Source organism: Thalassophryne amazonica, chromosome 6 (assembly GCF_902500255.1).
Source record: "Thalassophryne amazonica chromosome 6, fThaAma1.1, whole genome shotgun sequence".
In the NCBI taxonomy this organism is placed as follows: domain Eukaryota; kingdom Metazoa; phylum Chordata; class Actinopteri; order Batrachoidiformes; family Batrachoididae; genus Thalassophryne; species Thalassophryne amazonica.
Window position 1 is genome coordinate 75349434 of NC_047108.1, and position 14777 is coordinate 75364210.

The window sequence follows — 14777 nt, forward strand, 5'->3', positions numbered from 1 at the left end:
ACAGAGTTTAGGTAGCTACTCTGCACTGTGTTGGTATATGGCATTAGAGAACATAAAGAAGGAATCATATCCTTAAACCTAGATACAGCGCTTTCTGAAAGACTTCTAGTGTAATGAAACTTATTCCCCACTGCTGGGTAGTCCATCAGAGTAAATGTAAATGTTATTAAGAAATGATCAGACAGAAGGGAGTTTTCAGGGAATACTGTTAAGTCTTCTATTTCCATACCATAAGTCAGAACAAGATCTAAGATATGATTAAAGTGGTGGGTGGACTCATTTACATTTTGAGCAAAGCCAATAGAGTCTAATAATAGATTAAATGCAGTGTTGAGGCTGTCATTCTCAGCATCTGTGTGGATGTTAAAATCGCCCACTATAATTATCTTATCTGAGCTAAGCACTAAGTCAGACAAAAGGTCTGAAAATTCACAGAGAAACTCACAGTAACGACCAGGTGGACGATAGATAATAACAAATAAAACTGGTTTTTGGGACTTCCAATTTGGATGGACAAGACTAAGAGTCAAGCTTTCAAATGAATTAAAGCTCTGTCTGGGTTTTTGATTAATTAATAAGCTGGAATGTAAGATTGCTGCTAATCCTCTGCCCCGGCCCGTGCTACGAGCATTCTGACAGTTAGTGTGACTCGGGGGTGTTGACTCATTTAAACTAACATATTCATCCTGCTGTAACCAGGTTTCTGTAGGGCAGAATAAATCAATATGTTGATCAATTATTATATCATTTACCAACAGGGACTTAGAAGAGAGAGACCTAATGTTTAATAGACCACATTTAACTGTTTTAGTCTGTGGTGCAGTTGAAGGTGCTATATTATTTTTTCTTTTTGAATTTTTATGCTTAAATAGATTTTTGCTGGTTATTGGTGGTCTGGGAGCAGGCACCATCTCTACAGGGATGGGGTAATGAGGGGATGGCAGGGGGAGAGAAGCTGCAGAGAGGTGTGTAAGACTACAACTCTGCTTCCTGGTCCCAACCCTGGATAGTCACGGTTTGGAGGATTTAAGAAAATTGGCCAGATTTCTAGAAATGAGAGCTGCTCCATCCAAAGTGGGATGGATGCCGTCTCTCCTAACAAGACCAGGTTTTCCCCAGAAGCTTTGCCAATTATCTATGAAGCCCACCTCATTTTTTGGACACCACTCAGACAGCCAGCAATTCAAGGAGAACATGCGGCTAAACATGTCACTCCCGGTCCGATTGGGGAGGGGCCCAGAGAAAACTACAGAGTCCGACATTGTTTTTGCAAAGTTACACACCGATTTAATGTTAATTTTAGTGACCTCCGATTGGCGTAACCGGGTGTCATTACTGCCGACGTGAATTACAATCTTACCAAATTTACGCTTAGCCTTAGCCAGCAGTTTCAAATTTCCTTCAATGTCGCCTGCTCTGGCCCCCGGAAGACAATTGACTATGGTTGCTGGTGTCGCTAACTTCACATTTCTCAAAACAGAGTCGCCAATAACCAGAGTTTGATCCTCGGTGGGTGTGTCGTCGAGTGGGGAAAAACGGTTAGAAATGTGAACGGGTTGGCGGTGTACACGGGGCTTCTGTTTAGGGCTACGCTTCCTCCTCACAGTCACCCAGTCGGCCTGCTTTCCCGGCTGCTCGGGATCTGCCAGAGGGGAACTAACGGCGGCTAAGCTACCTTGGTCCGCACCGACTACAGGGGCCTGGCTAGCTGTAGAATTTTCCACGGTGCGGAGCCGATTCTCCAATTCACCCAGCCTGGCCTCCAAAGCTATGAATAAGCTACACTTATTACAAGTACCGTTACTGCTAAAGGAGGCCGAGGAATAACTAAACATTTCACACCCAGAGCAGAAAAGTGCGGGAGAGACAGGAGAAGCCACCATGCTAAATCGGCTAAGAGCTAGTAGCTCCGCTAAGCTAGCGGATTCCTAAAAACACGCAAAGTCAATAATGTGTAAATAATTTAGAGGTGATTCAGCAGAAGGAGAGTGAGTGCAGTGAGAGCCAACCACCAGTAGAGGCAAGCAACCAGCACAAATGGCCACACATTTTCTGAGTGCCAAGCGAATGGTGTTGGATGTTCATGTGTGTCACCTGGAATTTGGCCGACACCTGTCACGAAAGGGATCGAATGGGCTCTCACAGGGCACACTCTGTCTTTTGGATGCTAGTGTGTGTGAATAATTGTAGCGACAGGTGTACGAGGTGTTGGAGGCAGCTCTGATTTTTCACGAATGGCATGCAATTCCTTCTTTGTGTGCTAGTCGGCCTCAATTGTGTTATGTTTGAAGGGGCCCTTATGTTTAGCAGGTGTGCTCTTTCACTTTCTTTACGTCTGTCTACACAAATTATACCAACATGATGTTTCATTGCTGTGCATATGATTGCATGAGCCATCAAAAGAAGGGCTCCAGAGTTCATTTTTATCATTTTCCCGCTGATAAAGAGCAGTGTGAATAGTGATAGTTTATAAGTTCTCTGTCGTGTCTTCATGCAATTTTGCTGGACTATGATTTTTCTGGATTAATTTGTCTCTCAACGAGCACTTCTTTCTACAATCAACCTCTAAACCAAAGGTAAGGTGTACAAGTTCATCCATGAATTGCCGGTCATTTGAGCGTCTTTGTAGTTTTTTAACTCCATCTTGTAAAGTTGGACTTTTCTGCCACACGTATTTGATCCATGATCGAAATGTAATCAACAGGCGCACTGCAAAAACTTTTAAAATATGGCGGGAGAGGATGGAGTGAAAGTGGAAAAGTGACAAATGACAGCCTTTTACAGTGTCTGATCCAGCAGGTGCATGTCAGACTGTGGGTCCTGTGTCTGAGCACGGTTTGGAAAAAATAAACGGCCAAGATTTTAATCATGGAAATACGAGGGCTGTCAATAAAGTAACGGTCCTTTTTATTTTTTTCAAAAACTATATGGATTTCATTCATATGTTTTTACGTCAGACATGCTTGAACCCTCGTGCGCATGCGTGAGTTTTTCCACGCCTGTCGGTGACGTCATTCGCCTGTGAGCACTCCTTGTGGGAGGAGTCGTCCAGCCCCTCGTTGGAATTCCTTTGTCTGAGAAGTTGCTGAGAGACTGGCGCTTTGTTTGATCAAAATTTTTTCTAAACCTGTGAGACACATCAAAGTGGACATGGTTCGAAAAATTAAGCTAGTTTTCAGTGAAAATTTTAACGGCTGATGAGAGATTTTGAGGTGATTCTGTCGCTTTAAGGACTTCCCACGGTGCAAGACGTCGCTCAGCGCTCTCAGCCGCCGTCGTCAGCCTGTTCAAGCTGAAAACCTCCACATTTCAGGCTCTATTGATCCAGGACGTCGTGAGAGAACAGAGAAGTTTCAGAAGAAGTCGGTTTCAGCATTTTATCCGGATATTCCACTGTTAAAGGAGATTTTTTTAATGAAAGACGTGCGGGCGGATTGCAGCGTCGGCTCGCAGCCGACGCAACGCTCCACCACAGGAAAAACACCTCTGTTGGAAGCCTTAAGGACAAGTTGGAACATGTTCTGCTGTTAAACAATTTCTCATATACTCACTCCACTGAAAGCCATCAAAAGCCGCCTGGATTTTACAAATGGTTATCAACACGGAGGTGTTTTTCCTGTGCCGCCGCACCGCGTCGGCTGCGTCCCGACGCGCGGATCCGTCCGCACGTCTTTCATTAAAAAAATCTCCTTTAACAGTGGAATATCCGGATAAAATGCTGAAACAGACTTCTTCTGAAACTTCTCTGTTCTCTCACGACGTCCTGGATCAACAGAGCCTGAAATGTGGACGTTTTCAGCTTGAACAGGCTGACGACGGTGGCTGAGAGCGCTGAGCGACGTCTCGCTCTGTGGGAAGTCCTTAAAGCGACAGAATCACCTCAAAATCTCTCATCAGCCGTTAAAATTTTCACTGAAAACCAGCTTAATTTTTCGAACCGTGTCCACTTCGATGTGTTTCACAGGTTTAGAAAAAATTTTGATCAAACAAAGCGCCAGTCTCTCAGCAACTTCTCAGACAAAGGAATTCCGACGAGGGGCTGGACGACTCCTCCCACAAGGAGTGCTCACAGGCGAATGACGTCACCGACAGGCGTGGAAAAACTCACGCATGCGCACGAGGGTTCAAGCATGTCTGACGTAAAAACATATGAATGAAATCCATATAGTTTTTGAAAAAAATAAAACGGACCGTTGCTTTATTGACAGACCTCGTACAGTGCCCACTTTCCTCGAATCAGTGCGTGTGAGTGCTGAACTTTAATTCTTTATCTCTGTTATTGGACACATCCAGACTACTCTGTCCAGTACATTTGAGGGTTTTTTACTGGAAATGCATTGCGGTTGAACAGGACGTTTTGTCTGATGTGAGGGAAAATCCATTATACAAAATCCATTATATACAGTTTTTATTACATGGAAAACCATACAAAAGTAATGAGTCGAGCGAATATCTGGTTTATACGATGACAGTTTAGGCAAGTTTTGCTGTAGTTGCTCTGGCTTCTATTACTGAGATGTGATCAGTAACCCAACTGATGATCACATTCTGCACCCATCCAGTCGTGAAGAAGCTGTAGGTATCCAAACTTTATATGCCTTCAGGGAATATATGAAAGTGATTATGCAACTGGAAAAAAAGGATGCATAATTTGCACATCTAAGAGAAAGATGAGAAAATTCTGTTATTTGGACACCTTCTGACTATGTACAACTGATTTACATATTTAGATCATGTAAATCCAACAGACCTTTTTTCAGTGCATACCAAATCTCCGTCGTGTAGCCTCTACCCCTCCAGATCCCCGATGTAGTGTTGGAATGGGCGGTCTGGAAAGAGTGTTCCCGTGGAGTTTTGCGTGTGCGCGTGCGCGCGTGTCTGTACGAGAGAGAGAGAGAGAGAGAGAGAGAGAGAGAGAGAGAGAGAGAGAGAGAGAGAGAGAGAGGTGTCCGTGCTCGCTGTTGTGACCGTTATTGTGGCAGCTTTGGGACGCAGCAGGACCTCAGAGCTTTTACAGTCATCCAGGCGTCATGGGGAAGGTGGAAGGAGGGATGAAATGTGTCAAATACCTTTTGTTCGTCTTCAACTTCATATTTTGGGTAAGTGCGCGTCCGCTGCGGCTGGTGATGGTGGAGCAAGCGCGCGGAGCAAGTGCAACCAAGTGCGCACGGCTCTCGGTCCGCACATGACTTCATTGTGTAATCTTAGAAACAATTGCTCAGATCCTTTCCATCCTTTCTCTGTGTGTGTGTGTGTGTGTGTGGTGTGTGTGTGTGTGTGTGTGTGTGTGTGTGTGTGTGTGTGTGTGTGTGTGTGTGTGTGTGTGTGTGTGTGTGTGTGTGTGTGTGTGTGTGCGTGTGTGTGTGGAAGCTATATAGTCCTGCGTGGGTTCTGCGTGGCGCGGAAAAGGCGACAGCCAGAGGTTTACTTTTGGCTCACCGCGCTCAAATCAGATTTTCCACAGAGGAAAAACCCGCCCCCTTTTCCCCGGGAAAGCGTGTTTTTCAAAGGAAGACTGAATGAAAAGACAGAGAGAGAGAGAGAGAGAGAGAGAGAGAGAGAGAGAGAGAGAGAGAGAGAGAGAGAGAGAGAGAGAGAGAGAGAGATCACGGAAACAAACTCAGCATTTCGCGTTTTGTGCCACAGCCTGATTACGTAAGAACCGCTGATTGATAAAAGGAAGTTAATGAAGTCATCGTCCAACTTAAACCTGCTGCACTCACCAGCATCAGCTGTGCAGCGTGTGCAGCGTGTTTAATTTTTTCTTATTCCTTATTTCAGTTTGTTGTCACTTGTGCTGGTTTGTCTGTTGTAAAAGTTTGTCCGGCACTTTGCAGAAATTTTACAGAGAGATGTGTGTCATTTGACCTTTTTAAGTACACACTCTGTGATGTCATAAAGCTTCATAAATATCCAGCTTTTGTTCCTCTCGTCTTTGTTCCACTGCCCAAAAGAAAGAGTAGGGGGGAGTTTATATGAGGGTGATTCTTTAACTACGGGCACTATTGGCATTGTAAATGTAATTTCCACCACACCATTGCCTGACAATATAAAGTGCCTTGGGGCAACTGTTTGTTGTGATTTGGCGCTATATACATGTGCTCTGATGTTACTGTTTATCTCCATAGAAACTACCCACACAATCTTTCATACAAACTTTTTAAAGGGACATTATTGTTGTGGTGGAAATTACGGCAATAGTGTGGGACAATTACATTTTGTTTAAAAAAATCACAACAGTTGTATGACATTGAATACCCCAGTTATGTTTTGATTATTTTACTGATATTTTATTCAGAGATATTTTAAAACATTAGAAAAAACATTTGTTTACTATTCATTTTTATCATTGAAGATCATAAGTCTGGGTGTGGGACAAGCACAAAACGGCAATATTTGCATATAATGATGCTGAAAAAAGGTGAAAAAGTCATCATAGACTACTAGGACAAATTTCTTCAAACACTTTCATTGTAAAGATAACTATAAAAGTGTGAAATTTCCACTTTTTTCTTTTTTCATAAAATATGATCAAGGGACATAAAAGTGCCCGTAGTCTAAGAATCACCCATGAACACCTTACTCTTGTTGTTGCTGTTCATGTGTTTGTTTGCTGATGTTCAGACTGAAAAAGTGATTACCGAAATGAATTGTGAAGAGATGGTGTTTGGGTCAAGGAAGACTTTTGCTAATTTGTTGATGACCTCACTTGGTCTCAAAATATTTACTTTTCATTTTAACGTCTGCAGATGTAGGCTTTCCTTTTATCTTATTCATAGCATTTTCTCATGTTCAGCTGAGCCGCTGGGATGGGCTGTCCCACACAATTAGCATTTTTGAGATAATGGTATTTACAGCATTACCAAAATATTCCTGGAGGGGATGCCAAAATAACCTCATGAATCAGTATCATACTCATAATAACCTGGATGGCAGCATTGTTTCCCTCACAGGGGTAACCAGGTGCAGCTAACTGAACTGTCTAGTTAGCTAAGAAGCTAGTCGCTAGTTGCTATTGTCGACTGTTCTTAAATTTGTGAGATACAATTTGGTGTAACAAGATGTCAATCCAATCCACTTTATTTATATAGAACATTTAACAACAAAGACGCTCCAAAGTGCTGCACATAGAATCACCATGGATGCAATTTGGTGGGGTATGGGGGGGACATGTCCCCCCACCTTTTCAACCAGGGGGACAGAATATGGTATCCCCCCCCCCACCACCACCACCACCACCACCTTCTGACATACAGTAGTGTTCAGAATAATAGTAGTGCTATTTGACTAAAAAGATTAATCCAGGTTTTGAGTATATTTCTTATTGTTACATGGGAAACAAGGTATAGATTCAGTAGATATCACACGAATCCAACAAGACCAAGCATTCATGATATGCACACTCTTAAGGCTATGAAATTGGGCTATTAGTAAAAAAAAAAGTAGAAAAAGGGGTGTTGATGCTACAAATTCAAAACTATTATGTTCAAACTGCTTTTTTAGCAATCCTGTGAATCACTAAACTAGTATTTAGTTGTATAACCACAGTTTTTCATGATTTCACATCTGCAGGGCATTAATTTTGTTGGTTTGGAACCAAGATTTTGCTCATTTACTAGTGTGCTTGGGGTCATTGTCTTGTTGAAACACCCATTTCAAGGGCATGTCCTCTTCAGCATAAGGCAACATGACCTCTTCAAGTATTTTGACATATCCAAACTGATCCATGATACCTGGTATGCGATATATAGGCCCAACACCATAGTAGGAGAAACATGCCCATATCATGATGCTTGCACCACCATGCTTCACTGTCTTCACTGTGAACTGTGGCTTGAATTTAGAGTTTGGGGGTCGTCTCACAAACTGTCTGCGGCCGTTGGACTCAAAATGAACAATTTTACTCTCATCAGTCCACAAAATATTCCTCCATTTCTCTTTAGGCCAGTTGATGTGTTCTTTGGCAAATTGTAACCTCTTCTGCACGTCTTTTATTTAACAGAGGTACTTTGCAGGGGATTCTTGCAAATAAATTAGCTTCACACAGGCGACTTCTAACTGTCACAGCACTTACAGGTAACTCCAGACTGTCTTTGATCATCCTGGAGGTGATCAATGGGGGAGCCTTTGCCATTCTGGTTATTCTTCTATCCATTTTGATGGCTGTTTTCCGTTTTCTTCCACGTCTCTGTTTTTTTTTTTTTTTTTGTCCATTTTAAAGCCAACCCAACTATGCAGACTCAGAATCGAATTCCCATACCGGATCGGTACAACGTCCGCCACCGGTGCTATTGCCCAACAGGGTGCCAGTGGAATTTGGGCTACTGCTGGGCGAAGACGATGAAGAAGAGGAGGAAAACATTGCCACGAACAGCGGGAGAAGAAGAAAACTAGAAGGGTGGAAATGAGAGTGGGGACTTTGAATGTTGGTAGTATGACTGGTAAAGGGAGAGAGCTGGCTGATATGATGGAGAGGAGAAAGGTAGACATATTGTGTGTGCAAGAGACCAAGTGGAAGGGAAGTAAGAGCAGGAGCATCGGCGGTGGGTACAAGTTGTTGTACCATGGTGAGGACAGGAAGAGAAATGGTGGTGGGGTCATTTTAAAGGAAGAGTATGTTAAAAGTGTGTTGGAGGTTAAGCGAGTGTCTGACAGGGTGATGAGTGTGAAGTTGGAAATTGAAGGGGTGATGATGAATATCATCAGTGCATATGACCCACAGGTAGGTTGTGAGATGAAGGAGAAAGAAGATTTCTGGAGTGTGTTAGATGAGGTGGTGGAGAGTGTGCCCAAGCATGAAAGAGTGGTGATAGGAGCAGAATTCAGTGGGCATGTTGGTGAAGGGAACAGAGGTGATGAGGAAGTAATGGGTAGATGTGGTATCAAGGATAGGAATGGGGAAGGACAGATGGTAGTTGATTTTGCAAAAAGGATGGAAATGGCTGTGGTGAATACCTACTTTAAGAAAAGGGAGGAGCACAGGGTAACATATAAGAGTGGAGGAAGGTGCACACAGGTGGACTACATTCTTTATAGGAGATGCAAGCTAAAAGAAATCACAGACTGTAAGGTGGTAGCAGGAGAGAGTGTCACTAGACAGCATAGGATGGTTGTTTGTAGGATGACTTTAGAGGTAAAGAAGAAGAAGAGAGTGAGAGCTCAACAAAGGATCAGATGGTGGAAGCTGAAGGAGGAAGACTGTTGTGTGAAATTTAGCAAGCAGGTGAGAGAAGCACTAGTTGGAGAGGAAGCAATTTTGGACAACTGGAAAAGTACTGCAGATGTGGTGAGGGAGACAGCTAGGGCAGTACTGGGTATGACATCTGGACAGTGGAAGGAAGACAAGGAGACTTGGTGGTGGAATGAAGAGGTCCAGGAAAGCATAAGGAGAAAGAGGTTGGCAAAAAAGTTTTGGGATAATCGGAGAGATGAAGAAAGTAGACAGAAGTACAAGGAGATGTGGCGTAAGGCGAGAAGAGAAGTGGCAAAAGCAAAGGAAAAGGCATATTGCGAGCTGTACAAGAAGTTGAATAGTAAGGAAGGAGAAAAGGACTTGTACCGATTGGCCAGACAAAGGGACAGAGCTGGAAAGGATGTGCAGCAGGTTAGGGTGGTAAAAGATGCACATGGTAATGTGCTGACAAGTGAGGAGTGTGTGCTGAGAAGGTGGAGGGAATATTTTGAAGAGTTGATGAATAAAGAAAATGAGCGAGAGAAAAGGCTGGATGATGTGGTGAGAGTAAATCAGGAAGTAAAAGAGATTAGCAAGGAAGAAGTGAGGGCTGCTATGAAGAGGATGAAGAGTGGAAAAGCAGTTGGTCCAGATGACATTCCAATGGAGACATGGAAATGTCTAGGAGACATGGCAGTAGAGTTTCTAACCAGATTGTTTAATAAAATCTTGGAAAGTGAGAGGATGCCTGAGGAGTGGAGACGAAGTGTGCTGGTTCCTATTTTCAAGAACAAGGGTGATGTGGAGAGCTGCAGTAACTACAGAGGCATAAAGCTGATCAGCCACAGCATGAAGTTATGGGAAAGAGTAGTAGAAGCTAGGCTTAGAAAACAGGTGAAGATCTGTGAGCAGCAATATGGTTTCATGCCGAGAAAGAGCACTACAGATGCAATGTTTGCTCTGAGAATACTGTTGGAAAAGTACAGAGAAGGACAGAAAGAGTTACATTGTGTGTTTGTGGACTTAGAAAAAGCTTATGATAGGGTACCAAGAGAAGAGTTGTGGCATTGTATGAGGAAGTCTGGAGTGGCAGAGAAGTATGTTAGGGTAGTGCAGGACATGTACAAAAATATTGTGACAGCGGTGACATGCGCAGTCGGAATGACAGACTCATTCAAGGTGGAGGTGGGATTACACCAAGGATCAGCTCTGAGTCCTTTCTTGTTTGCAGTGGTGATGGACAGGTTGACAGATGAGATCAGACAGGAGTCCCCATGGACTATGATGTTTGCAGATGACATTGTGATCTGTAGTGAGAGTAGAGAGCAAGTTGAGTCTAGTCTGGAGAAGTGGAGATATGCTTTGGAGAGAAGGGGAATGAAAGTCAGTAGAAGCAAGACTGAGTACATGTGTGTGAATAAGAGGGAGCCCAGTGGAATAGTGCAGTTACAAGGAGTAGAAGTGGTGAAAGTATATGAGTTTAAATATTTGGGGTCAACTGTTCAAAATAATGGAGAGTGTGGTAGAGAGGTGAAGAAGAGAGTGCAGGCAGGGTGGAGTGGGTGGAGAAAGGTGGCAGGAGTGATTTGTGACCGAAGAATATCAGCAAGAGTGAAGGGGAAAGTTTACAAAACAGTTGTGAGACCAGCTATGTTGTATGGTTTAGAGACAGTGGCACTAACAAAAAGACAGGAGGCAGAGCTGGAGGTGGCAGAGCTGAAGATGTTGAGATTCTCTTTGGGAGTAACAAGAATGGACAAGATTAGGAATGAACATATCAGAGGGACAGCTCAGGTTGGACGGTTTGGAGACAAAGTCAGAGAGGCGAGATTGAGATGGTTTGGACATGTGCAGAGGAGGGACCCAGGGTATATAGGGAGAAGGATGCTGAGGATGGAGCCGCCAGGCAGGAGGAGAAGAGGGAGACCAAAGAGGAGGTTCATGGATGTGCTGAGAGAGGACATGCAGGTGGTTGGTGTGACAGAGGAAGATACAGAGGACAGGGTGAGATGGAAACGATTGATCTGCTGTGGCGACCCCTAACGGGAACAGAAGAAGAAGAAGATTAAAGCATTGGAGATCATTGCAGATGAACAGCCTATAATTTTTTGCACTTGTGTATAAGTTTTCCCCTCTTCAATCAACTTTTTAATCAAACTACGCTGTTCTTCTGAACAATGTCTTGAACGTCCCATTTTTCTCAGGCTTTCAAAGAGAAAAGCATGTTCAACAAGTGCTGGCTTCATCCTTACATAGGGGACACCTGATTCACACCTGTTTGTTCCACAAATTTGATGAACTCACTGACTGAATGCCACACTACTATTATTGTGAACACCTCCTTTTCTACTTTTTTTTACTAATAGCTCAATTTCATAGCCTTAAGAGTGTGCATATCATGAATGCTTGGTCTTGTTGGATTTGTGAGAATCTACTGAATCTACTGGTACCTTGTTTGCCATGTAACAATAAGAAATATACTCAAAACCTGGATTAATCTTTTTAGTCACATAGCACTACTATTATTCTGAACACTGCTGTATATGTGTGTACTTGAAACATGCAATGCCAGTCTTATGTGCAAACCATGTCAGAATAGTATCTTTGTTTCTGCAAGTTTGTATTTTTAGCAGCATTGACTTGTTTACAACACCTGTTTCTTGTTTGTCACATTCGGAATTTTCTGTGACTGCATTTGCCCAGATTTGAAACCAAAAATAGTTGCCTCTAGGGACTAGTGTCTACACATAAGTATCAATGGACCATATGCTAATTTACTAAATTCTGAAAGTTAGAAAAGGAAATCAGAAAAGCTATCTGGGACCTCAGAAAGCCCATCTGCAATTATTGCCTGACCTCCAAAATCAGTCTATGCAAGCGAAATTATGTTCAGGATGAGTGTTGTCATTAGTGCCACTTCGATAATTAAATTCATGATAAGTAATTTATCCTAAACTTATGATATGTTGTTTTTTCAAACTTATGCAAAAACAAATCTTGAGAAAAAAAATACAGTATGCGATAGTTAATAATTATTAAGAGCCTGTTCTTTCATATTTATGAATACATTTTACCACATTGCAGTTGTTTTTTTTAATGAAAACTCAACCTATCATTCTTTTTGAGTTCTACACATGTGGTGATACCTTATTTACACCAGGATGTTAATAAAATCAATACTGGCTATTCTCAGAATAAAATACTTATATCCTCAGTTTCAAATTGCATAAGTTAAATGGTGTCCACTTTATGGTCTTCTGAAAACATTAAAATTACTGTTCTGGATGCTCAGAATGCATCTGAGCTTATCTAGAAACTGTTGGCTTCTGGGGGCCTATAGCGGCCCCCAGACCCCTGGCCTATGGGCTTCGGCCCTGCGGGCCTCACACTTTGTCCCCCCCAATTTCTAGTTCTAAATTACACCTTTGAAAATCACGATAGATAAAACCCCAATAGTCAAGAAATAATTAAAAATAAGAAAATTAACAATAAAAATAAGTAGAATATGCAAGATAAATAAATACATACAGCATACAAAAGATAAAAACAATAAAATCTACCAAAATAAAAACAAAACCAATAAAACAGAGGACCACATAACTCACGCAGTGTTAAAAACCAGATAATAAAATTAGGTCTTCAGACGAGACTTAAAACACTCCCCTGTGGGGGCTGTTTGGACATGGAGGGCAGAGCGTTCCAAAGTCTGGGGCCATCCACAGAGAAAGCCCTGTCCCCCCTGGTTTTAAGTCTCGTCTTAGGTACCACGAGTTGGAAATGGCCCTCAGATCTCAGAGCACGCACTGGAGAGTAAATTTGTACGAGGTCAGTGATGTATTGAGGGGCCATTCCATTCAAAGCTATAAAAACAAACAATAAAATCTTAAAATCAATTCTAAGATTAATAGGAAGCCATTGCAAAGATGCAAGAATTGGGGTTATGTGATCATGCTTCCATGCCCGTGTTAAAAGTCACGCTGCAGCGTTCTGGACTAACTGCAAACTGGAAAGAGCCCGTTGGCTGATGCAGAAATAAAGTGTGTTACAGTAGTCCAGACGACTTGAAATAAAAGAGTGCACAACTTGTTCAAAAAGGTTAAAAGACAAAAACGGTTTTACCTTTGATAAAAGACGAAGATGATAAAAGCACGATTTCAAAACACCATTGATTTGTTTATCAAATTTAAAATCGCTGTCTATGGTGACGCCAAGGCTGGTGACTTTGGGACGTACAAAATCCTTGAGAGGTCCCAAGTCAATGAGGGCACTTCCAAACAGCATAACCTCTGTCTTGCCCTCATTAAGTTTCAAAAAATTCTGTGACAACCAAGCCCTGACGTCACACAGACAGTCGAGTGGGGTGTCAGGGGGCAAAGGCTGTTTGTAGCGATAGGCATGTAGATTTGACAATCATCAGCATAAAAAATGGTAGGCCACGTCATGTTTTTTAAAAATCTCTCTGAGTGGGAGGAGATATAGAGCAAAGAGGATGGGTCCCAGGATAGAGCCCTGGGGGACTCCACAATGAAGATGGGCTGAAGACAAGGTCATGTGTAATATTTCAATAATTTAATGAGATGGAGAAAAAACAAAATGTTAGCTTTAAGGAAGCCAGCCACGTGTGCGCTACTCACATGAATGGAGCTAATTGTTGTTTCGGGTTAGAGTTAAAGGAGGTTTTAGGTAGTTACTTATTAGGTTTTAGGAACATTTTGCAGTTTGATCAAGGTTTCTCCAGCCAATGAATGCCTGGTTACACATATGTCCCCAGAAGAGACAAACCATAGCTGATGTGTGTATGTGCGTTAGCTTTCATAAACTTTAATGCTCTTGGTTCTCCTGGTGCAAGTTGTACACTGTACATGTGTGAGAGCGGCAGAGCAGGAAAGAGACTTTTCCACTCAGCATCTGTGGAGTGGATCAGGCAGTACGTGCGGTGTGAATGGCTCCATTGTGACAGTGGGACAATAGCACAACTTTAGTCTGCTTCTCCTGAGTGGCAAAACTTCTCAGAGTCCAAAATGCTGCAGCTCCTCCAGTCCCACTTGGGTGTTGTTTGGTTTCACTAAGTGCGGTCATATGGAGAAACAGAAAGGGGGAATCATAGACCACAGACAGGTGCAAAATATTAATTTCACAGACGGCAGGATTTTGCTAGACAAAACAGGAACTGTGGCAGAGAAGAAAAGGGTCAATGGGAGATTGAGAGGCATATCTATGTGTGTGTCAGCCACACTCACACGCTTAAAGAGGGACAGCTGGTATGATTTTGACCCAGATAAAGATGGATAAGTAGAAGGATATTCTGGGGGTGCTGTTTGTGTGTATTTTACATGTTGCCCTTGATCAAAGAACTACAACGGCGTTTTAGGGCCACATTGAATTTTTTTTTTTTTTTTTAGACTTTGAGAAAAAAGTCATAATATTACAAGAATAAAGTCGTAATTTTATGAGAAAAAAAACCTCATAATCGTGAAAGAGAAAAAAGCTTGATTCCGGAAATGAAACACTGACAGCTCACAGAACAGCCTCCGTGACTCGTCTCTGTTGCACCGCATCCACGTCAAATTTCTATAAAACGGTTTTGCTTGTTCATAAACCCAAG

General features: G+C 42.5%; 1 protein-coding gene across 1 annotated transcript in view; it reads left to right on the forward strand.

Moving 5' to 3' along the window:
- The first annotated feature begins 4898 nt into the window (after positions 1-4898).
- The window catches only part of LOC117512445 (tetraspanin-2-like), a 104716-nt gene continuing 94837 nt past the window's right edge, over positions 4899-14777 (forward strand). The window contains exon 1 of the mRNA XM_034172523.1: positions 4899-5099. Within this exon, the coding sequence (XP_034028414.1) occupies positions 5031-5099 (69 nt within the window). The 5' untranslated portion in view covers positions 4899-5030. The remainder of the gene's footprint in view (positions 5100-14777) is intronic.